General features: G+C 40.8%; 1 protein-coding gene across 1 annotated transcript in view; it reads left to right on the top strand.

The window, feature by feature from the left end:
• WDR33 (WD repeat domain 33) overlaps positions 1-25,321 on the top strand; it is a 1,021,886-nt gene that overhangs the window by 233,896 nt on the left and 762,669 nt on the right. Inside the window, exon 4 of the mRNA XM_085634920.1 lies at positions 20,831-20,935. Within this exon, the coding sequence (XP_085491046.1) occupies positions 20,831-20,935 (105 nt within the window). The remainder of the gene's footprint in view (positions 1-20,830; positions 20,936-25,321) is intronic.

Here is a 25,321-nt window from a genome sequence, read left to right as displayed (position 1 = left end):
GGCAGTTTTTTTTCTCTGTGGAAAATGCTGGACAGGCAGTGCTGTTGGTGGTTGTTGGTGGAATTCTTTCTAGTTGAAGTACTGGACAGGGTGGCTTGTGGATATAGGCTGCATTATCTGTCTTTGAAATTCTCTCTTAAGTGTAGATGCAGGTTTGCATGGCTGGACAATTTAAGAGATTCTTTTTATTGCTCCGGGGTCCGCGCACATGGGCGGGACTATTCACTAGATTATGACTATAACAGAGATACCCCTACTACAGAACTGGAGTTACAGAAAAGAAACTACTCCATCGGAGTACACAATTTAAAAGATAATGTGCTAAATGGAGAAACTTAGAAAATAAACTCATAGTGCCAAAAGGTAATTAACAGGAAGTCCACCTTGAGTTTGAGCCACACAATCCAGTAAAGAAAAAAAAGGTATATGTCTATTATGCAAGAAAAAAGTAACCTGCAAAATTTAATTGCCTAGAGTAGGTTCGTGTAAGGTCAGTAATGTCAATCGTAATTCCAGTCATAGACCTGTTCCTAAAGAAGAAACGAATAGTCTGCAAATAGATTTGTACCATATTACCAGGTCTTCCTGAAGGACTTGGCTATTTATTTTAGATTACTTCCTCCAAGTGTCTTGGTTAATCTCGACCAACCCCATCCAAAAAAGCACCACTGGAACTAACTTAATCCTGCTCTTTGGATAATGGAAACCCTGGAACGGGACCCTCCTCAAACTCTTGATTGCTGATTTATTACTCTTGCTTCATTCTTATTTTGGGATGCATATAACAGATTGAGTATTTGTTTGGTTGGATGATTTCATTTTATTACGATGGTCAATACCTGGTAATTTGAGAATTGATAATAGACTTGTTAACCTAATGTGAACATTCACTATTAATTTGTCAGTGAAATTGGTGATGGTTTCCACTCCTGAATTTGTTGATCTATTCTAATATTTAATCTGTATTATCCTTGCAAGCAGAGAATACTTGTATAGTGAAAACTTTAGACTTGGATGAAGTAATTAAAACGAAGGTAGCCACTCAATGTAGAAGTATTAAACCCTGATGAGAAGAACATTTTTGATGGTTCGATATGAAAAGTAGTAAAGCAAAAACTGTCTTTTACACAATGCTACCTGAACCCCTTCCTCTTAATCATTCATTGTTGGAATGCTTGTAAAATGTTAAATAGCCTGAGGCAACCAAGACGTAGTGATCAACATAATCAAAGGTTTTTATCCTGAGAGCTCTTTTAATGAGCATGCACTCAGCCATATTCAGCTGCTCGGGCAACGTATACCGGAACATGTTGGCATGTGAAGTAAATGCATGTCCTCCACCGTTCACACAACAAACTGGGAAGGGATGGGTTGGTGCAGTCTGTTTTACTTGTGTAGTGCCCTAGTGTGTTACATCACTATCTACATTTTCAGTGGTAGTAGAGCTGAGTCAGCCAGTCATTTCTGGGTGAGCTTGAGAAGTTCATACTATATTTTTGTGCAGGTTTGGACCCTTTAGAAAGACTTAAAAGGTGGTGAAATAGGAGTACAATGTTGGATGCTCCACACAACTCTACTGCTTTGGTCTGCTTCTCAAGGCACTTTCAAGTAACTTCTAAAGATGGTCAAATGCAGCTACTACTGTTAGTTTTGCTGCCCATAGACATCCTTCATTTGAACCAGACCCCCCACCCCCCGGAGTTTCAAATTTAAAATGTTACCTTTTCTTTAGAATTTTGTTTACCGCTGAAAACAATTCTTCATTTCAGAGGTTACTATCCTAATAGAATCTCCTGATGCCTTTTTGGAACATAGGAGAGTAATCTATAGTTGTGTGCAAATTTGAGAAAGACCCTAGTTTTCAGGGTAAATTGTGGGGTGTCTAGACCTAAATATTGAAAGGCGTAGGAGGCAGAGACCCTGTGGCACTTATGTATCCGCCAGTTGGGTGGCGGCTTCAACGAAGATGATCTATAGGCGCTAATACCACCCTGCATCATCCAATCTTCATGGTGAAGTGGAATTTTTGAGATGGGAGTAAGAGAGAAATCCATAAGCATCGATGTGGCAAATTTTCCTTCATCCATAATCTTCAGCAATGTTTAGACATTTTGAAAAAGCAGTCTCATTGTCCATAATAGAGTAAAATCAGGATTGTCAATATTGCTGCTTATTAATATTTCTCAAAATGGCAATATTTGCTGGATGTTGATGGGCTTTTCAGTTGCTCTTAATAACCAGCATTGGCATAGCAATAGGTCTCGCCTTTGGGACCTTATAAGTGTTTAGCCATGCAACAGTTGATGTTGCACGAAGGATATTGTGCTGCATAACTAAATACTTATAAGGCGAGACCTACTGGCTATGCCAATGCTTGTTGTTTCCCACTTTGACCACTGGGCACAACATACTGGGATCCTTCCTCCAAAAAGATAGCAATTCTCCTCTCTGACGATTGCCAAAAAGCATGAAATGTGTACATGAAAACTTCAAGAACATGATTTCAAATTTTAATTGCTAACTAGCTCGAGGCTTTTCGAATGGCTATTTCCGGCGGGCCCATTTGGCCGGCAGTACACGGAGCACATTAAACACTACAAATACCAGAATGCTTGGGAAGGAAGACCAGACCGAATAAAAGACAAGAAGCGATATGTTGGGGAGGGAGCAATCCGTTTGTGCAAGACTTTGTAAAATCGCAGTTTGTGCAAAAAGCCTGTCTGAATATCGGGGAGAGGATGTGGTATAACGGCCAAAGCTGCCTACTTTGGAGCTTGAGAATGAGGTTCGAGTCTCGGCGCCGGCTCAACATACTTTGATTCTGGGCAAGTCAATTAATCTCCCTGTGCCTACAAAAATGAATAAGTGTCATGTGTAATGTAATTGTAGTCCTGTAAAGTGTTCCAAAATCTTCAGGTTCTAGTAACTTTCAAGCCCTAGATTTGTACGAGGCTGTGAGTGACACTAGTGTGTGCAAAGGAGGTCTTACTGTGTAGCGCCTAAACACTAAACAGAGCCGTCTTCTAAAAGCAGTCACAGAGCTCCAGACAAATACAATTCTCACAACCCCACCCCCAATGATAATAAGGGGAGAAGAGCGGGTTTGGCCCTCTTAAAACCATCAGCATAAAGCTTTGCAATTGAGTTTTCTGCATTCCCGGTGTGACCCGTTCTTTTTGCCACATTGTTTTGTTTTACTAACTTGCTGTTAGGGTTTTGTCTCTTCTCCCGTCGTTGATCCCTGCGTCAAAGGTGGGGTCCAGCCCCCTGCAGCGTCTCTGTAATCGCCCAGCCTTCGATTGTATTATCTGTGGTTGTCTGTTGTGAGCTTCGCTGTTAAACCTTTGAAAACAAACCTGCACGTCATACGTTTTAAACGCCCTAGCCTCATGGTGTTGGGGTGAAATGTGTGCAAACCCAGAGCCGCCTGCTTTGGCGTGGCTGGTCAGCAGCTGTTCCGGAGCTGGTGGAGAGCTCCCACAGAGAGCTCCCGCAGGAAGGAGGGCGGGTGCGGCCCCGGAAAAACATTACGATGTATTTTCACACACATGCTAATGAAAGCATGAAACACCATCCAAGCGCGAGAGGCAAAACGATAAAAATATTAAAGATGCGTGAGGCAGACTGTTGAAAGAAAACTTTATGCACAAAGCGTTGGATCAAGAATAAAGTTTATTCTCCAAATTAAAAGGAGCCCACAGGACAGCAATCTCCTCCATGAGAGACACGCAACAACTGCCACAGAGCCGTTGCCTGAAACACTCACCCAAAGCGAAGTTCCAGAGTGCAGATCATAAGCATACTATAAATAATAACAAGCGCGGCCCCGGCGAGCCTCGCATACAGGAAGGGGCCGCGAGACGCGCTCTGTGGTGGGGGAGGGGGAGGAGCATTGAGGCGCAAAAGAGAAAGCAGGCTGGCTGGCGAGTGGTGTGCGATGTGCGCGCACCATGACGAGAGAGGAAAGCCATATGGCGCCTCTGCTCGTCATTGTGCGTGTAACCGCACGCCCGTCGCTAGTGGGCTGAAGCGCTTCACAAAAGCGGATTGTATGGCGGCACGATGCACGTGATTGTGCGCGTGCTCTCCATGCAATCCGCTTTTGGGAGCACTTTTGGGAGCCCCTTACTAAAGTCTCGCTGAGCGATCGCTTACGCGATAGCCAGTGAGACCTAAAAATGGAATATTGGAGATTCCATTATAGTCCTTTCAGTCTAGAATGTCTAGAGAAAAAGTTTTCATGAACTATTTTTGCGTCTACTGCATGCTACACATTTTACCCTTGTGAGATGATATACGAAGGCATGGCAATTTAAATTACGTTTCCCTTTAAATAAGGCTTCAAGCGAGGGGATTCTTCTGCCTTGCATTACCATAAGTTTGAAACCCTTCCTAAATCCTTACAAAAGGCATATTTCAATACATTTCCTACAGTTAAAAAGACACAATCTAAAAAAAGAATTAAATACTAAAAACTTAAAATGTACTACTTTAGTGATTCATATATGGAGGTATTTCAGCTAAGAATATAGTCCCACTATCTTGACATTTTCATCATATCTAGGATCTAGGGAAATCAAAAATCTTCTTGTGTGTGAAGCCATTTTAATGAAAGCAACTATGGCAAAACCTGCAAAAAAGTATAAAATGCAGAGTTTATTGTATTGTATTTATTGTATTGTATTGCATCATCATCGCATGGGCGTCTAAGTAGGTTATGAGGCCATGAACCAGTTCTTGGGAAAACCACAAAAAAGTTTAATTGTCTCGATGCGTAATTTGGTGAGCAGAAATCTATCCTACACATTCTTTACTCTAACAAGATAACTTTGAATCCCCTTTGTCCTATGTCCAAGGAGATATCTGTTAACTGTTTTGGACTTTTCTTGATATTCTCCTCGGAAATTCCTTTTATCCAAAAAGATAGTTTTGATTTTTTTTTTTTATGCTATATTTGAGTATACAATGGGGCTCCAAGGGATTCAGATTTTCCCCTAGTTCATGTAATAAGGATCTCACATTTGTGAGCCTGGGTTTTTTTTTCTAAATGATCCAAACCTAAACGATCCTTGATAACCTCGCTAGAAAACAGTGTGCCCTCCTTTGACCAAATGCCATACCATTTTTTCAAAATACCTAATTGAGTGGTCCCCAATATATTCCATCCCCAATTCTAAATGTACTTCTGAAGTAGAAGTTGAGCTGGGCACACCCAAAAGTCTTTGTAAAAAGGAATTTTCTTGGACTTGTAATAGAGTACCCTTTTATCTGCCGAACAGCAGCGAGCCAAACAGAGCTACCGGTAAACATTTACTCCTGTACAACTCCACCATTTCTCTCACTGATTTATTCCCTATCTTCTTAGAATATCTAAAAACTACAGAAATGGCTCCCATAAAATGTAATTTGGCTACCTCCATATGAGAAGACCAGTTACTTTTTTGAGAAAATGTAATACCTAAATAATTTAAAGTTTTGACCTCTGTTAGTTTATTTCCTTGTACTTAGAAACTTTTCCCAGGTCTCTTCTTAAGAGATTTAATTTAAGGGCTCTATTTTTCATAAAAAATTAAGAAAGTGATGGATGAGCCGTTCTAGACCATTTGCAGTCCTAGAAATTATAACCGCGTCATCTGTGTAAAACCAGATAGAGGTTGGTTGTGTGCCTATCCTAGGTGCATTGACATGAACTTCTTTAAGGGAACGATCCACCCCATTAATATACAAAGAAAATAATAGGGGCAAGCACACAACCCTGTCTAATCCCCTGGAACTTCAGTGCGTTCACCATTTCTGCCATATCACACGTAAGATGTTATGGTAGCATATTATCTGGAAAGGAAGCAAACTATGTCGCTAAGGTCACTCGTATGCATTAATACTTAACAAAGTTGGGCATGGTTTAGAAGATTGAAGGCACTGGATAGATCAACAAAACATAAATATATATGCCCCTCTCTTGCCAAAGTATATTTACTAATACTAAGGTGTAGGTTAATACCCTGTTCCACCTTGCCTAGTTCTTTCCTGAAGCCAAATTGTATATCTGAAATTATCCGATATTCGTGGGCCCCAGCTACCAGCCTTGCCAATATAACTCTGCCCATCAACTTCAAAGAGAAATCTGAGTAATAAAGGCTCTGTAGCATCTAGCGTCCTCTCTATCCCCCCATCTTAAAGATGGGCACAATCATACTTATCGACCAAGTTGATGGATAGTGGCCACAAGCAGCAGCATTAGGATTTTGGGGTAAGAATCGGGACCCATAATAATGGGTATAGCTTTAAGGCCTCGACAGGCAAGCCATCATGCCCTGGCGCATTGCCTAAGGTGCTATTCCTTAAGGCAATAATAACGTTCTTCAAAACAAAATCCAATGGAATATAATTTATATTGTTAGTATTATTCGTTAATTCGTTCACAGTGGAACTCTATATTAAAAATAGCACCAAAATGGGAAATTCAGGCATCAGATTGAACTGATATATCCAAAGTTGGGCTGGAGCTTTTCTTCAGAAAGGCTGAATTTAAATTCTCCAGAACAATGTATCATCGCCAATATCAGCTGCTCGCTCCAAGTCAGCCCAGGCCCGCTCTTGGAGTTTCCCTATAGGTCTCACCTAGGCAGTGCTTGTCCTGTCTCTTCGAGACGTACTGTATTCAGGTATGGAATTGAAGCTCCACCTACTGGCTCTGCCCATATTTTTCACTGGCTTGTCATTGTGCTTTGTAAATGTTGGCTTCTGATTTGTTAATAGGCTTATTAGTAGTCCCTTTTTAGTACCTCCCTTTACTCGGTTTACTCTCATGAGGACTGGACCCTTTACATGTGTCCTAATTCGGGAGCTTTTATTAGCAGTTCCGAGCACTATTTACATAATTAATGTACACCGCACTCACAGGATGCCAGCTTCAGTAGTGCCAGCTGCTTCCCAACAGACTTTGCATTTCTTGTTTTATATGTGGCTCACCGCACAACTTTTCTTTTTAAAACTTATTTTTATTTAAGAAGTACCAATAGCGGCTGCGCGGGTGTGCGCAGCTTGCAAAGTCTTTGCCGCTCCATCGTGTTTTAGTAACTCAACGTGGCGTCCGCTTAATGGGGGTTGCGCTATAACTTGTAAATCTGCTCTGTTCCACCTCCCTCCCCCGCTGCACGGACGCTCGCAAAGCAGACGCTGTCTGAAGGTGCCCGCTTTTGTAAAACACAGCGGCATGCCGCCTAATTAACAATGGCAGGAGTTATTTTTTTTCTTTTTCTTCAGGCCGGCCTGCACAACTTCGTTCGCCCTTCCTCCGGTGCCTCTCTCCATATCTGAATAAAATACGTGAAAGGGGTGGCTCCTGGGTGGGGCCTATGCTTAGCGGTATCATCAAAGAGCGGGTGCCGCCTTTCTTTAGTTTTAGCTAAAGCTCTTTTCGGTTTCCCCCTCCCACGTTGCATTAAGAGCACCCCCCCCCCCCCTCCCTTGGCACAAACGTAACCTTTCTCATAGAGGCGGCAACACCTCTTCAATACTCACTCCTCCGCTGCATTTGCTGCTCTGTCTAGCCTCCTCCCTCGGCCATGACATGAGTCCGCCTGCACTTTGTAAGTATGCATGTTGTTAGTTAATTAACCACACTCGATTGGTGTGTTATTTAACTTAAATGCTGTGGAGTGTATTTTTCTTTAATATCTTTGTTTAATTAGTTGCACTTCTGTATTATGTCTTTCTGGGTGCATGTTTGTGACTTATGCTTATTGGCTTCCAAGTGCGCTTGTTTTTTTTGGTGTCTTTGTGTGTTTGTGGCTAAGTATATCCGTGTGTGAAAGACTGTGCGCGCGCGTGTGTGTTTTAGGTGAGCCTCACTCACCTTGCTTGTTTTTTTAAAGGGAGCTTCTGGGGATGAAAATCAATTTGGTTTTCTGTACAATGCCAAGCTATCTTTGAAAATAGGACCCACATGTTTACTTAACCTCAATTGTCCAAAATATATCCGCTTAAAAAATGAAATCACATTTAAATGTCTCAAAACCCAAGTGTGTTTTTAGCAACTTTGTGAGCAGTGGTCACTCCCAAAGTACAATGTTGCATTAAATGCCAGTTTCCTATGTAACAGTTGCTTTTGACTCCTCAGACCGCCCGGATGTATTCCTGGTTGTGGGCTTCTTATGGATTGAAAAAACTTCGTCCCATCTATATTAACTGCCTGTCCTAGCGTCCTTCACGCTACTTATAACATTGAGACAATCTGAATATTAGACATTTCGAGAGGGTGGCCAGTAAAGGTTATGTAACAAAACTGAGTAACTCTAACTTTCTGATTGGACGAGCATTAACTACTCCTCTCTTCTCCATATTCACTGTCTTTGTGGTACTTAGCTCAGATTGTGAAGACTACACTGTCTCATCTTCACCTCCCCATTTTGTTTTTTTTTGCTTTTAGAACTTTTTGGAGGATTTCTGGGGAAGTCCGGGGTTGCTCGGCTTACGATAATCAGTGCCTTTAACCAATGGTTTCTTGTTGACCAATCTTACTTCCGAGACCAAAACTGAGGACCAAGTACACCCTAGATATTCTCTCAAACCAAATAACATAACAAACCAAACATACTCAACAAGGCAAATAACTCCATGTGCAGGCAGTGCTTAGTCTTTGAGAAAAGAAAAAGTACATTAATTGGATCAAACACAGAATCTGTTGCTGTACTTAAAGGTTTTTAGAAGCACCAAATAAAGAGGGCATTTCTAATATCCTTCATTGATTAAGTGGGGGAAATCGTCTAGGCAAGTCATGACACAAACTTCATAAGAATCTCCTTATGCCACAGTTTTGAAGTTAGGCTCGGGTATTGGGTAGGAGTTTTCCTCTGGAACACAGTTGAGGTTTGGGATGTCTTTGGAATCACCAGAAAGGTCAAGGCACAGTTCTGTTGATTCTCTTCTGCCTCGTAGTAAAGACCTTTTCCCTTTCTTTTGTGGGCTTTTTGGGCTATGCAGTGGCTTTCGTTTTTGGTTTGATCGTCCACATGCTGCACCTGCACTCTTGAGGTGTTTCAGCTAGGGGGCTCATGGGGTCCATAGTAAGCAGGGCTCTCAAGCCGGCCGAGTGAACTACTGTGTGATTAGTTATCATTTACAGCTCTGGTCAAGTAGTATGGGTTTGCCATCTACTGCACTGGTGCAGTGTGCATGTGAACTCAGGCAGTGCCAGCACTATCAAGAATGCTATGGTGGTCACAGTGCTTGTGCCTCAGTGTACCTTGCGGCTGGGGGATCTTCCTCTCGCCCAGACAAAGCCCACCACCTTAACAAGCTGGGTGCCCACTGCTGGTCAGTATTTAGATCCTTCTCGTCAATGTGATTCTCCTCCAACATTTTGGCTTCTCTTATGGGAATCATCATATAACTTTTAGAGACTCGTAGCTTTGCGGTGCTCCAGTGTCTTATCAAAACTGATAATCTCTAGTGCCTTACAAACTGCATGCTCCAGCTTTGCTTTGAAGACTCCTCTGCCTCAACAAAACAAAATGGTACAGGAAGTCCCCTCATGCATAATAGGAGTTCACACCTTGTCATGCCTTGGTTTTGTTGCACCTTCTCTTCTGACCAGCGTTTCTCATGCCAAGTCTTCTCCAATGTCCCAGAGCAGTTGGTCAGCTCTCTCCCTCGAAGCAGGGTCCAGGACACCTCTTGGCAGTCTTGATCTAAGATGTCAGGTTTCTTTTCCCCACAAAAGCAAGGGAAGTTAACAGTTACTATCTCTTCTCTGAAGCACAGTTTCTTGTTGCCACTGGTGTGGAGACCTTGTTTTTCAGTAGATGAATCTTGGCACACTAGCTGGAAGTTTCGGCACCCATCTTTATGCTAAACATGCAAATAGTATGTGTGCCAACAGTCCACTATGAGCACGGCTTTGGGCAATTCTGCCCCTTTTGCTTATTTCAGTCAGACTGGTCCTGCCATGTCTTTGTCACAAAGTGTGACCAAGAAGGTTATATGGAGATTGAAGTCTCCCGGCAGGAAAACCCCAACGCAAGTGATGTTCCACTTAACCTGTTAACCTGTGAAGAGATAGCCCTTCTAGTGAAATATGGGCCAGGAAAGGGCAAAGGGAGAATGCCTTGGCTTTTATCCCCTTTCCTACACATCCAAAAGTCTAACCCACTCTAGAGGATCCCAGGAATAGTCCTGCAGTTCCCTTCTGCTATCTGGACTCGTTTGATCTTCAGTACTACTTGGATGTAGCACATACAAAATCAGGGATGTGGAATTTATTAAAATATCTACTTGTCCATGGGGCAGGTTGCTTCATAAATCTACTTGTCATGTTACAAAATCCACTTGGCCCTTTGGTGCCATGTGGTGCGATGATACATTGTGACAACAATCTCCTAATGCTCTTATATAGCCTCTTTGATTATGCCAAGGCTCATACTATAGTAGTGTTTGAATACTCGCGCTCCCCTTATGTTGCCACGTTTCTCCAGATCTATATACTGGGGCTTATAGTAGTGATAAGCAATAATTCCAGGGTTAGAGTGCTCTTTTGAGTCTGTGCAATCCTACTAACCTGCATGTTTTAAGGGCTTTCAACAACTCTTCTCTAATCTTTTCCCATACTGAGAAATGTTGGAAATATACTCCTGACAATGGCAGACGTAAACCTTCTTCCAGAGTTGGGGAAAAAAGTGTTTGGAAGGAAAGTGAAATTGCAAAACTCAGATTTTCGCATGAGCAAATCTACACATTCACATTTGCTATTGTGAACTCGAAGTAATGGTATACCATCTCCTGAGCCATGAAGGGGACTTTTCTCCCTCCCAATACAACATTCACTGCATAATTCTCATGAGTATACAATATAACCTATGAGCGAAGATAGGAAAGTTTAAGAAAACCAGCATTTGTAATGCAATAGGTCTTGCATTTGCGGGAGTTTGAATTATTGGCATAACTGATATTGCCTTTTATTTATGTATTTTCAAACCTGCAAGCGGTAGGTAAACACCCACTTTGTACTTGTGCTTATAGTCCTTGCTTAGGAGAAGGAAGGCTGGCAGTAAAAGAGGCGCAGTTAATGCCAGCCTTGTTTTTCGTAAGCAACGACTATAAGTGCAAAGTGCGTCTTTACGCTGCAGGTTTGCAAAACACAAATAAAAGGCATTGTAGTTTATAATGTCAATAGCTTAAACTCTCGCAAATGTGAGACCTATTGCATTGCAAATGCTTGTTTCTATTATCTGTCGGCCTTATAATTAGCTCATAATTTCATGATTTTTCGCTATTCCTTGGTTTCCTTTAGGGCTTTTCGTAGAGCTTGATTTGCTTTTGTACATATTGAGCTCAAAAATATAGATTTAGTCATACGTGGTGCTCTGTCCCTTTGGGCTGTGGCGGCCCCTTTCACTGTATTGTGGATTTTTTGCATAATGAGTTAAGCCACCGTTGGGAAATTTCTCTTCTCCGTATACTTTGTGCTGGTCTATGCAATTTACTAGAAATGGCTGCATGGTTATAAGAAATCCTTCCACAATTTTACACCCCCCGTTACAATTTCAGTACCTGTTTAGAAGCAGCAGTTTTGTTTAGCAACGGTTCATTTATCACAGACCACCTAATAGTGACCGTTTTAATTCCTGAACACTTGACTGGGGGTGCATGATCAGAAGACTCCCCTGTACTGCAGGTGATATTCAAAATCAGAACTAATGCAGCATGATCACTAAGCACTGTACATATAGTTATGTATTCTGTAATTAACAAGTCTTTAGCTGTGACAAGGATATGATCAATAACGACCATGCTTGTCACCAAAAAATGTTGGGATATAATCCCTTCTTCCTTCAAATTTTGGTCAATTATTTCTACATTGTACTGATTATTTAATTTAATATTTCCCCTTAGTGGTCATGTATGAAATGAGATTGATATGCCGCAGAACTGTCTACATAGCCACAGACAGCACTACCTTTATTCTAAAACTTTTTGGTGTTAAAATCTCCACCCCCCCCCCCCCACCCCCAAAAAGTGTGTGTGTATATATATATATTCAGTGAAAAAACCATAGGTTTCACACACGTTATAGTTAGGAATTAGCATTTAAAAAACCTTACAAATTCAGTGAAAAAACCATAGGTTTCACACATGTTATAGTTAGCTGGACATTTTACTCGTAAAAAACCAATGAAATTCCCCCGTTATAGTTAGTTCAGCTAACTATAACTCGCGCGCCCGCAATGAACTGCTGATGACGTCACATATTACATCACTCATGACATGGTCAGTGACATCACTCATGACATCACTGATGACATCTCAAATGACCTCACTGATGACCTCACTGATGACATCATCCAGTGAATGTGTTTTTCTGAAAATTAAATATGTTTTATATATGTATATCTCAAGGTTGATGGAAGAATAAATGGGTATATTACTGTCTAAATGGATGATTTCTTTTTGAAAAATTGATTATGTAACTGATTAAGTGTATCATAGTGAATACATGGCTTAGTGAGTAATGTTTAAATATATAAATATCTGTATCATTTTTTCACTTTGTGTATAAGTGGCTGCATGGGTTGGTGAGTAGCTACATGGGTGTCTATATAGGTTATTAGTTGGTTTTTTGAGTATCAGTCTGAGTGTCTGCATGGTTCGGTGGGGGGTATGACGTAGTGCATAGGTGCATGAATGAGTGACTCACTGTTTGTATGTGTTGAACAGAGCATGTGTGCAGGACTGCATGGGTGGATGAGTGTGTGTATGGGTGTGTTAGTGAGTGAATGACTGTCTCAATAGTGTCTTTATGAGTAACTACATATGTTTAAAACTAGTATATGTGACTATTGGTTTATATATGTGAGTATATGTGAGAGTGAGAGATTGAAAGAGTTCCTGTATGAATAAGTATGTATTTCTATAAGTGATTGTTTAAAAGACTAAGTATGTGTAAGTTTCCGTAGAAGTAAGTGTGGTGGTGTGTGTATAACTGTATATGCAAGTAAATGTATGTTTGATTCTTTATTAGCATGAGTGACTATGTGTGTGAGTAGCTCTATGGATGAGTGGCATTGTGTAACAGGATGTATAGGTGTATGAGTACATATGATAAGTGAGTACATGTATGAGTGACTGTATTGGACTGTTGGTGAATGAGTGGATGTGTATGTGGATCTTAGAATTACTGAAGAGGTTGTTGTAACTGTTATTGGTATGTCCATTGTTTTGTAAATTTTAGTCTCTATTTTTGAATGTGTGTATCAAAGGTTTTATTAGGGGAAGAGGAGGTCTGCCACTCTATCACAAGGATGATGTCATCAGTGAGGTCATCAGTGATGTCATTTGAGATGTCATCAGTGATGTCATGAGTGATGTCACTGACCATGTCATGAGTGATGTAATATGTGACGTCATCAGCAGTGCATTGCGGGCGCGCGAGTTATAGTTAGCTGAACTAACTATAACGGGGGAATTTCATTGGTTTTTTACGAGTAAAATGTCCAGCTAACTATAACATGTGTGAAACCTATGGTTTTTTCACTGAATTTCTAAGGTTTTTTAAATGCTAATTCCTAACTATAACGTTTGTGAAACCTATGGTTTTTTCACTGAATTTCTAAGGTTTTTTAAATGCTAATTCCTAACTATAACGTGTGTGAAACCCATGGTTTTTTCAGTGAATTTGCAAGGTTTTTTAAATGCTAATTTTTTTTTTCTTCTATTTTTTCTAACATATTTTTATTTTAATTTTCTTACCTTTTATAAAGACTATGATTACATCTTTAAAATTCTTTAATGTTTTTTTTTATATATTTTTTAAAATAAACATGTAAAATTTATTTGAAGTACTTTTTTTCTATTTATTTTTTATTTTTTTAGTACGCGTACCGTAAGCTCACGGTAAGCGTACGGTTTACGCAACGTCTGTAATTTTCCTACGCTGCTTGCGTATAGTTACGCAATTTGCGTAGCCGCGCGTATTCCGCGTGGGACGCGTACGCGTGTACGCTACACGCGCACGTTACGCGGAAGTGCCGGGAGTGACTGTTATGCGCATGCGCGTAAGCGCGTGTCTTTTTTACGCGCATGCGCACTTTTGCCGTAAGCGTACCGTAAGCGTACCGTAAGCGTACGGTAGGTCATGTGATCATGAAACACAACTTTTGATTGGTTGAAACTACTTTCAGTTCTAGAACTCTCCTACACCACACCCATTCCCCTCATTTCTGCTTGTGGTCCCTTGGGAGAAGGAGCTGGTTTGTCTTTGGGATACGATGGCAGAACAGCAGAGCTCTTCTGAGAGTGAGGCTAGCACTAGCAGCACTGTCTTGAGGCAGAGATCGAGGAAACAAAAGCCCTCTTATGTATGGGATTATTTTACTTTTCCTGAAGGCCAGCAAAAGGTAAATGCACCCTTAGTGACTTGTAAGCTGTGTAAGCGTGTACTTTCTAGAGGTAATCCTAACAGGAAGTATTCCTTTGGGAATCACACCATGAAGAGACACCTCCAGGATGTACACAGGAGGACACATGGTCATCTTTTTGGAGGTAACTCTTCAGAAAGACAAGCCAGTACATCCACAGCAGCTCAGCCTGAACCATCATCTGCAGGGCTGACTCCTTCTTCTGCAGGTCAGGTGAGCCCTTCATCTGTGGGGGGAGAATCTCCTTTTGCTGGCCCTCTGGAAATCAACCCTCGATTTCGGAAGGTTGATATTCGATGCACATTTTGTCAAGATCTAATTTGCTATAGGGAGACCAGTGTTTCCCTAGTGAACAACAAAATAGATCAGCACATTTGTCGCTTTGAATAATTTTCCCATGCTTCCTTTCCTCTGTCCCTGCATGAACACAACGGTTCTTTTAAGAGCCAACCTTATCTTTCATCTTTTTTTTACATATGTTTTTAAAAACTTTTTTTTATTTTTTTTTACCGTACGCGTACGGTGCGCGTACTTTTTTTTTTTTAAAAACACTAAAAATCAATAAACACATTACAAGGTCCTTGAGAGACTACAATTATTATTATTGACTTACCATACTCACTGAAAAAATATTTATTCATTTGTTTTTTTAAAAAATAGTTTTAAAAATGTTTGTAGTTTTCGAAAATTTTCTATATCTATCTGGAAAAAAAGAAAAAAGTATTAATATTTTTAAAACATTTTATAATACAGTACACATATTTACATTTTTTTCCATAAAATATTTTTGCCTTATTTTTGCTGTTTTCAGAATATATTGCATTTCACTATAAATTGTGAAAGCAATTGCATTCATCATTTTACAGCGGGCAAAAAAAAATAACAATCACAAAGATTGTATTAAAAAAGCCCTGATTCTTTTTTTACTTAAACTTAACATTATAGAAATGCATAATATTCTAAAAAAATATCATCTAATACCAATACTTATTTCTTTAAAATACCATCTGATATGTTTGTTTCAGAAGTATAATCACAATATTATATCTCAAATAACTCCAAAATACATCTGATTTCATTTCCTTTAGACCAAATAGTAATTTTAAAATTCTTTTTTGATTAAATTTCCAATGGTAATCCAATAAAATTCTAAAGTTTTATTTGTACAGATCTCACCGATTCTCTGTAACAATTCCTTTATTGTATTTAAATATATTACTACATTTCTTTTCACAATAGTCACAAAACGAAATTTCTATGCCAATTTGAATGCACACTAACTGCTCTTTTTTTTGGGCAAGTGAAAATCACTTTTACAAACTGTCACATTATGAAACCACTTTTCAGATTTTTTAAAAAGCCCATGTCCAGACTGCTACACTACAGCAAGGGCAACCAGCCTTAGTGATGCTGAATGTATTTGCATTACAGACTGAAACCTGAAAACCCCACTCGCTTGTAAATACTGTGCATGACTATACATGGCAAGCACATGGGTGTGTGCTAAGACTCTGCTTCTTCCCCCAAAAATTCGCTCCCCCTTTCCATCTAATGCAACTGTGAAATCACCAGAGCAAGACGCAATAAATCTCTGCCTATAATTCCTCTCTGCACACAGAGTCATGTTTTCACATTAGTCCCAAAACGAAATTTCTTTGCTAATTTGAAAGCACACTTACTGCTCTTTTTTTTTTTCGGGGCAAGTGAAAATCACTTTTACAGACTGACACATTATGAAACCACCATGTGTAACTACAACAAAAACAATTTCCATTTCTATTATTCATTTCTTAAGTTACCACATACATCCCCTCTCAAACTGTAAACTCACCTTTAAAATTAGTTAGTTGTGAAAGAAATATGACACTCAAACAGCAGATTATCAGAGCCAGGATCTCTGTTGTGTTCACCTCTCTCCTCTCAGCAGAACCAGATAATGGCAAACTTTCCCTCTATTTTTCCACACATATACTTGTAAGTTTCAAATCTCAGTGCTTCCCCCTTTTTTTCAAATGTAATCACACATTTCTATTGGTTGAAAACCAACCCTTTTCCAAAAGTACCCTTCCCCCAACTTGACTTCTGCCTAGTACCCTTCCCCCAACTTGACTTCTGCCTGCTACCATAGCAACAGCTCATGGAACACTGCTGTGTTGAGTTAGGTCAGAAGTTCGCCAAACAATGTTTCAATTCCACAGAGCAAGAGTGCTTGACTTTTCAAACCTAACAGCAAATCCATAGTACTGTTCTTTGGTTACACATTTTTTTTTACCAATACAAAACATGCTTCTATTAATTTACACATACAGCCTAGTTTTTATTCTAGAATGGTATGAAACAGCCAATCAGTTCTTTTTGTTTTGAAAAAAATATGTATGCCTCCATTTCCAAACTGTCTTTTCATATTGCCATTCTACTGAAAGACACCTCCTGAGTGCATCCAGTTCTCCTTTGAAGATGTTCACAGTGTGGATTGTAGGGCACAGCTATGTCTTCTGGAGTGAAAAGTTTGCAGAGAAAACAGGTATGGTGAGAGACCTTGCTTTGCCAAATGTAGACATTAAATGGATTGGTCAGAGAGGGTTAAAGTGGCACCAATTGATGCCATTGGTGAAATCCTTCATTCAAATCCAACACCCTGACCTCATAATAGTGCACTGTGGTGGCAATGACCTAGGCACTTTGACTGGGGTAGGTCTGGAAATGCTTATGAAGGACACCTTTGCACAACTGTTTACACTTTTCCCTAAAACTGCCTTTGTGTTTTCCAACATATGCCAAAGGCAAAAATGGAACTGGTCCAATCATTTCTGTCCACAGATTGACAAAGCAAGAAAGCACGTCAACAAATCTGTTTCTGCTTTCCTCCGTGACTATGGTATGGGTGCCATTTACCACAACAACTTGCGTTATGACATGCAAGACATTTATAGAGGAGATGGTGTGCACTTCAATGATGAAGGGAACAGAGTCTTCCTCTTGAACCTTAGACTCTGCATCGGTACTTACTTGTAGGTACCACTAAAAAAATGACTTCATAAACACAACAGCTCTTTTTAGAGCTCCCTAATTTCTAAACTCTTAAATCTGCTTTTCATTTATTTATTTTTATTTTTTTTACCGTACGCTTACCGTAAGCTTACCGTACGCGTACCCCGTGATTTTTTTTAAAATCAATAAATTTTTTTTTTGTACTTTTCTGTCCTTCTTTGACCCCCTTACAAATGTTAGGGGGTCTGTAACTCTCCTCATTGCCCCCTTTCCTTGTTTTCACTCTTTTTTTTCAGAGTGAAATACACAAAATGGCGGCCGCCGCTTCCTGGTTTCGGCCGATTCGAATGTTTACTAAGATCTAAGAGCCAATCAGAATCGCGCTCGCGCACGCCACCGTACGCTTACCGTAAGCGTACGGTAAGCGTACCGTAAGCGGGCTCAGATATATATATTGATTTAAAGGCTATTTTCTCAGAATCTACTGAACAGATTTACACCAAACCTACAAAAGGCACTTCCTTGACCTAGGGACTACCTCTCTGCCAAATTTTGAGTAATTCTGTTCAGCCGTTCGGGCTGTAGCTCGTTCTAAAGGTCCTATGGAAAAATGCATGGGAAAAACGCGTTTTGGGACCCCCCTTTTATCTCAGCCCCCGCTTGACGGATCCCCCCGAGACTTTCAGGGTAGGAGCGGAGCGTAGCGCCCCACCTATTTTGAGAAATTCGCGAGGATTCGTCGACCGGCGCCAAAGTTATTCAAAATAGAATGTTGAGGTTTTCCTATGGAAACGTGGTCCTAACTATAACTACCTACTGGCGACCGCCAGTAGGTATATATATATATATATATATATATATATATATATATATATATATATATATATATATATATATATATATATATATATATATATATATATATATATATATATATATAATCAATCTGTGGCTAACTGGATTAGGGAAGTATCGAGTTCCTTTCTTAATTCCGCTACCACCTTACCATGGGTATTATTAAAAAGATAGTAAGAATAATTCTTTGACACAATCTCATACCTTTTTGGTTAATTGTAATATGAACCATCTGATGGAAGGGAGATTTTGTGATGATTTTCCTAAACTTAATGGGTATATAGTTTGAGAAGTATAACTAGGCCACCTTTTGCTCCCCCAGGTACTGAGGGTAAAGATACTGAGATTGAAAAAGAACCACTAACTAGCAAGTTCTCCTCAAGCAAGGTTTCTTGGAGACAAAGTATGTTAGCAAGTTTTAAGGACCTAAGCCCATCCGGATTATTCATTTTGGACTTGACTCTAGCCGTATTCCAACTCATGATCTTTACGAGTTCCCTTGTAACTTGTATCTTTTCTCCAATTGCCTTATTTCTTATCTGTCCTATTATAGTTTCTACCCCCAAACCCCAGTTATTTTTACATGGCTCCCTGGAGTTGTCATGTCAGTCTAGCAGCTCTTCCAAATGGGATACTTCTGTTAGATAGGGCAGGTGTAGGGAGAGGTATAGCATTAAAACCCTGTTGCCTCCCAAAATTTGAGTTTTCTGGCCACTTACCTCTAGGGTGACTACAACAGGGTTACATTTTCAGTGAAACACTCCTCCCGGGCTAATCTGTCTATAAAAGTAACCCAGACGAAGGGCTTCAATTCTGCTTGGGCTAGCTAGGGGAATCTCTGCGTTAAATAACGTAGGAGGTTTCCCACGATAGTGGGTGTAGGAAAATTCAAAATAATGCAATCTTCTGAATTTTCTTTGGGATGGATTCCTAACCATAGAACTATCTATATATGAGATCTCTCATGACAACCACACCCAACCAGAATTTAATTGTAACCAGTGAACTGATCTATTAGAAGGGATTCATAATCCTCCTTGCCCTTCTTTTGGAGCCTTGACACAGCCTTAAGAATCATGGTGTATGGGGGAGATGAGGTTATCTCTTTTTAGATTGATCATTATGCCTACTCTTTTTCCTCCCAGGGTCCAAACCATTTCATCTTTTATACCTTACTGGTTCGATGGAGAGAATTGGAATTAAAGGGGGGTATAAGTGCTTTACTTATTTTTGGGTTATGTTGTCTATTAGCATCTAGCTCCCCCACCCCTCTCCACACCAATTCATTATTAGTCACATCGATTCTGCTGTCCGATGATTTTAGCACCAGATTTCCATTTCCCCACCCTTGTCTTTCACTTATGATGTTGTTGAAGGCTAAGAGTTGCAAAGACATAACATCTAATCTCAACAAAAGATGGGCGAGTTCCAGTTTAATTAGATCTCTAAAGAGTTCTTTACTCCTTTCCAGCCATAAGCTGGCCCGGGTATGCTCGTGTGCGTCCTGCACTGCAGGAAACGCAAGGTGCTTTTCAGGGTGTGCGACTGTGGGCCCCTCCCCCAGCAAGCGTGCCTCCTGACGTGTTGCAGGTTGGTAGTTAGGGTCCACAGGGGTCCTGTGATCTCCTCTGTGCAGCCCCCTCTCAAAATGTCACCAAATGTGTCCCATGCTGCAGGAAGCTCACAGCACTTTTTTTTTCAGTGCATGCCCACTGTGGACCCTGCCCGCTCAGGATGACTGCTAGCAAGTGCACCTTTTGACTAGTTGCAGGCCAGTAGTTGGAGTCCAAGGGGGTGCTAGGATCTCCTCTGTGCAGCCCCCACTAAAAGCGTCACCAAATAGTCATTTGTGAACTCCTTTGAAGTTGTCCTGTGCAAGGTTGATCTTCCAGACTTCATCTGTATGAATATCTGATATTGTTCTCCTTGCTCAAAAGGAGCAAGTACCCCAACACTTGCTAATTGGCTTAGATTATTGTTTATTTAACAAAAATATAACCTGAACATTGCAAAGTTAATAAAAAATTTGAAAGCCAAACCGCATAATGGGTGTAATAAATTGTCTGTGCCAAAGATTTTCTGATACTCTCACTTTGCGAATACACCTGGACTGAAGTGGCTGTTTTACTTTTTGATAAGTTTTGTAAGCATGTTATTCTCATGCAGTTGAGGTTAATGGAGCCAGCCATTGAGAAGAGTGACTGGTGTTTCCCCAAATCGAGTGAGATATTTGGTAGATCCATAGTGTCCATCCTGTCACTGAACTGAATTTGGTATTAGAAGTATTGCCTAAAGGGGTACTAAATAAGGTGTTGATTAACGTCCATTTATTTCCAAAGAGCTTTCCTTTGTCTCCTGGATAATGACTGAAGATTGTACTAGTAGTGTAGGTCTCCTAAAGGCATATTTTTGGAAACATGCACTGAAGTTAGTATTTTATAATGTCGGATCAGTGTTGCTAATTGTGGGTGGGGGCTATCTTCTGGCTGCTGATATTAAAGTGGGGTGGGCTTTTTGTTTTTGCTTGTCAAGTGGAGAAATGTTTTCAATAGTCTCTTGCTTTTTTGCAGCTTGTCCCACCAATTGGAATGTTGAACAACCCGATGAATGCAGTCACTACCAAATTTGTCAGAACATCTACAAATAAGATGAAGTGTCCTGTATTTGTTGTCAGGGTGAGTATATCGTATGGTTTGGTGCTAGATCACCTCAAGATTTTGTAATTCAGGCAAACAAATGGCGGGTCACTTAAATGCAAGCAATCTAGACTTCATCACTCTGAACAACTACCCACTGACTTTTTTTACTTCCACTCTTATGTATTCCTCCTCCCAAAGAGGGACAACAGGCACATGTAACCTGGGATTCCTTTGAAAGTAACTAAAATGCAGAGTGAAAGAATGTCAGTTTTGATGTATTATAAAGGGTCAGCACTGTGTGGCTTTATTATTGATGGCATCAGCTGGAAAGAATGTTCTGTATGTTGCTATTTGAGACTATCACTAATGTTTCTCTTCTTATGTTTCTCCAGTCCTTGATAAACCAATTGGGTTTGTGGCCTTCATTTTACATTGTGGAGAATGTGAAAGAATTAAAATATTTGATCTTTCAACAGCCTGCTTTTTTATTTTATTTTAAAGTACTGCCACTGATTTTAATACTGCCACTGATTGGCCAATCAAGATGTTCATAAGAATCCCTGCTCACAAATTAGTCTAAAGCAGGGCACGCTCCATAGCTCCAGTCATTTAAATCATTCAGTGCAAGATGCAAGTGGCAGGCATCTTTGGCGAATGTTTTGCACCCTCTGCATAAAAGCGTGGTTAAACAACAAAACAGCATAATAACACTACTCCTAGTTGCCAAGTAACCCCATATTCCGCGACCTCATTCAGCTAGCTGCGCATTGCAAGCCCATATTTACTCCTGTATTAGGGCTTTCATAGATTCACATGCTTGAATCATTCCCTGTTGAGATGGGAGTCTCACGGTACCTTAGAAAAGCAATGCAATGATAGGTATAGACTAAAAAAGGCCCTAGGCCCTTCAGTTTAGTAACCTATCAGTCATTTTTAAAAATGAGACCAAATGTAAGTCTTAACCAGTCAGGCTGTTCCACCCTCTAGAACACTCCTGTGAGAAGCTCCAGTCACTTAGATTTTAGAGCACAAGTGTATAAATGCAAACACTCACTGAGAGTGAGAGAGAAAAGTGAGCACCCTGGGGGAAGGGAGTCGCATGTTATTCTATGAAAGATTCCCATACTGGGGAACTACATATAAGCAACATAATTTTTTACTGCAGTCTTAAAACTTTCATAGATTAACATGCTTGAATCAATTTCTGGGAGGGACACACTGGGAAATAATGTTATAGTAGTAGACAAAGTTCCTCTAGAATGAGCACAAACCATTGTGTGCAATAGTCTGCCAGCTTTCTGGTGACCGAATTGAATGGTGTTGGATATCTATCTAGAGATGCTTTGCGAGAGGAGAGCCTTTTGTTGGAGCGCTGTACACTACAAATAGTTGAGTGGATTTGCGAAGAGTCCCACATGTGAATCTATGAAAGATTCCAATATTGGAGAACTACAGTTACAGGTAAGTAATTTAATTTCATACTTGGCTAAAAGGGGTAATTAAACACCTCAAAATACCATGTTCTATTTGAAAATCAATGACTGCAACAGCAGCAACAAAATGTATTCACATGTTAAGCACAGCTTGGGTCTTAAGAGCATGTGTTAACTTCGGTCTGTGAATTAACAAATATGTACTGACAATGCAGTTTCAGACATTGCTTCTGTCTGCTTATGACCCAGAGCATATGTCATCATTGTACTCTGCGATGGTTCCATCATCCATCGCAGGCTCAGAACATTTTAGACACAGCTACATCAAAGATAAATCTCAATTAAAAGTAGCAATGATCCATCAGATTCCTCCCATTGTTATGAAGGTGCCCTTCAAGAGAATAGAGTACCTTTTTGGTTCTATTTTGTACCTAATCGAGATGATGCACAGAACAAGAGACACAGAAGATGACCGAAGGGAGGCAGACAATTCCTGCTTCAACTGGATACCAACACACCACTCTTGATGGTGGACCTACAGGATCTTAGTGCACTATGTAAATCTGCAGAAATCCAATTTTCCCAGTCTAACATTAATAGAATGACTCTGGTATGGGACCAACCACTAGCCACTCTTGTTACCAGGAATACAGCCTGGAAATACAGTCCTATACCTACAGATACAGCCTAACTTGCACATCCATTTTTCACCTGAAACTCTGTTGCTGCTGTTCTGCCATAATAAAGGTCAGCACTATTCCTTCAGTACCCCCAGGATGCAGATTCTAAACAACTGAAGAAAATGGGCAAATACATTGTAGGCATCTGCAGTCACTTGAGTATTAGCACTCCACTGAGAGCCTGTAGCACTGAGCCCTTAGGAGGCTCCTCACTTTCTTATCTAGTGTCTTTCAAAGTTGTGTCTGTGCATAGATAGTCTTTCTTGAGAGGGGTCTCCTCTGAGGACAGAACATGATATAAATCACAAGGATTGAATAGGAATTCCATGTCCTTTATGAAGCTCTCCAGTGTAGTGTGCTTTTTCTCTAAACCTAGACCCTTGTGCCTCCCCCACCCATGCCATTCCCTTGTCATTGTTGGTCCCCCTCCAACTCTCTGCAGGATTAGTTCTCAGTCATAATCTGCAGTGAAAGATGACATTGACCTGTATTAGACACATGACCTACTGCATGGCTTTGACCTGGCTAATTGTGTGGTGTCATCTTCACTGGAGTGTGGAGCATAGTAGATGGCTTGAAGACCTCCCTACATTTTCAAAATAATCCTAGTTCTGTTGTTGTCTCATAATTATTTTGTTTTCATAACCTTTAGAAGGCGGAACTGGAGCACCGCCTAAAATAATGTGTTCTCCTTGTGCGGCTGGAAGTGATCATGAAGTAAGTAATTCAACAAAATTGCTTACCAAGAGGTATTATGCCAGCTCAATCACCCTCCTTACAGAAAACTGCATAGAGTGGTTTGTCTTCAATGTACTCTGTACCCCTGAATGGGGCAGCCTTACATCAGATGTTATACAGATTTGTAGAGTCACCAGGGAGAGTATTCTGGTACTGACCAGGTGTGCGTTTACAATCTATGGCTAGCAGGACCACACGAAAAGCCAGGTCTTCAGCTTCTTGCCGAATTCAAGAAGTGACGACGAGGCTCCTATGTGTAATAGCAGGTTGTTTCACACTTGAGCAATATTGGAGAAGACTCGACTGCTCGATCTGTGTTTTGCAGCGTGAATATTTTCAGGATTCACATGCTGTGCATTATTCCGCCATCTAGTGATTGGGCCTGGAATTGTATTTCTTTCCTTTTTAGGTCTCGCCTGACCCAGCGCATGCGCTGGTCTGAGAGACTTTTTGAGAGGGCTCCAAAAAGTGCTACCAGGCCAGCCTAGAGCTACAGTGCATGTGCACAGGCGCGCGCGTGCCACGCTTTTCCGCGATTACTTTCAGTTTCACGTCTGCACGGCCGCTTTGATGTTTGATTGCGATTGCGAGAACATTCGCGGCCGCACGCCGCTTGGCATAGCCAATAGGTCTCGCTTTTGGGACCTTATAAGTACTTAGTTATGCAACTGTTGCATGGCTAAACACTTATAAGGTCCCAAAGGCGAGACCTATTGGCTATGCCAATGCTCGTCGACCTACCACCATTTGGTGTCCTTCTGTGACGTCGACTTGTTTCCACCTTTGGTCGCCATCTTCAGATTCTTTTTTTCCGCCGTTGGGTCTGTATCGATATGGAAGGAGCTCCCAAGATTGGCGAGAAGAATCGACGAAAATAATGTAAAAACTCAAGAAAAACACCGGTAGAACGTTTTCGACTTTTTATTTCAAACCAAAACGACCAGAGATCGACGAAAAACCAGATCTTCGACGACTAACGGAGAATGCGCAAGCAGGGGGCTCACTGCGCGCTGTAATGGACAACACACCTTTCAAGTTTTGCAAGAACTGTCACCACAAGTATGCTCAGAAGAATCAGCACCCGATCTGCAACCTTTGCCTACAGCTGGATCATCAAAGCGACGACAGTAACACGTTCTCAGTCTTCACTCCGAAGACGTTGAGGTTGAGAAAGGCAACGACGAGCCAACTACAACATGCAAGGCCAAGGACTAGCGCCATCTGTGTGAGACCTGGGCCTCTCTAGTGAGGCGGAAGATAACGTCGCCAAAGGGCCAGAAGGCGACAAGGACAAAGATATTTTGGTCGTAGAGGTCAAGAAACCTTAGAAGTAGGTAACAGTCGTCGACCTTGAAAAAACTAGAAGAGTCTTGACCACACAAAGAAAAGAACAATGGAGTATATTCAACATACTTCCTAATTCCAAAAGTAGAAGGAATACTGCAACCAATATTCGGGGATGTGGAATTTCTATAGTCCGACGCCCGGGACATATTGTTTGGGGTCAAGGGCAACAAGTTTTAATGTCTATTTTGTCCTTGGGACAAGTAGGCCCAACCCCCTACCGCACA

The sequence above is a fragment of the Triturus cristatus genome, chromosome 11 (genome assembly GCF_964204655.1).
Source record: "Triturus cristatus chromosome 11, aTriCri1.1, whole genome shotgun sequence".
NCBI lineage: Eukaryota > Metazoa > Chordata > Amphibia > Caudata > Salamandridae > Triturus > Triturus cristatus.
This window is presented reverse-complemented; position numbering and strand designations above follow the sequence as displayed.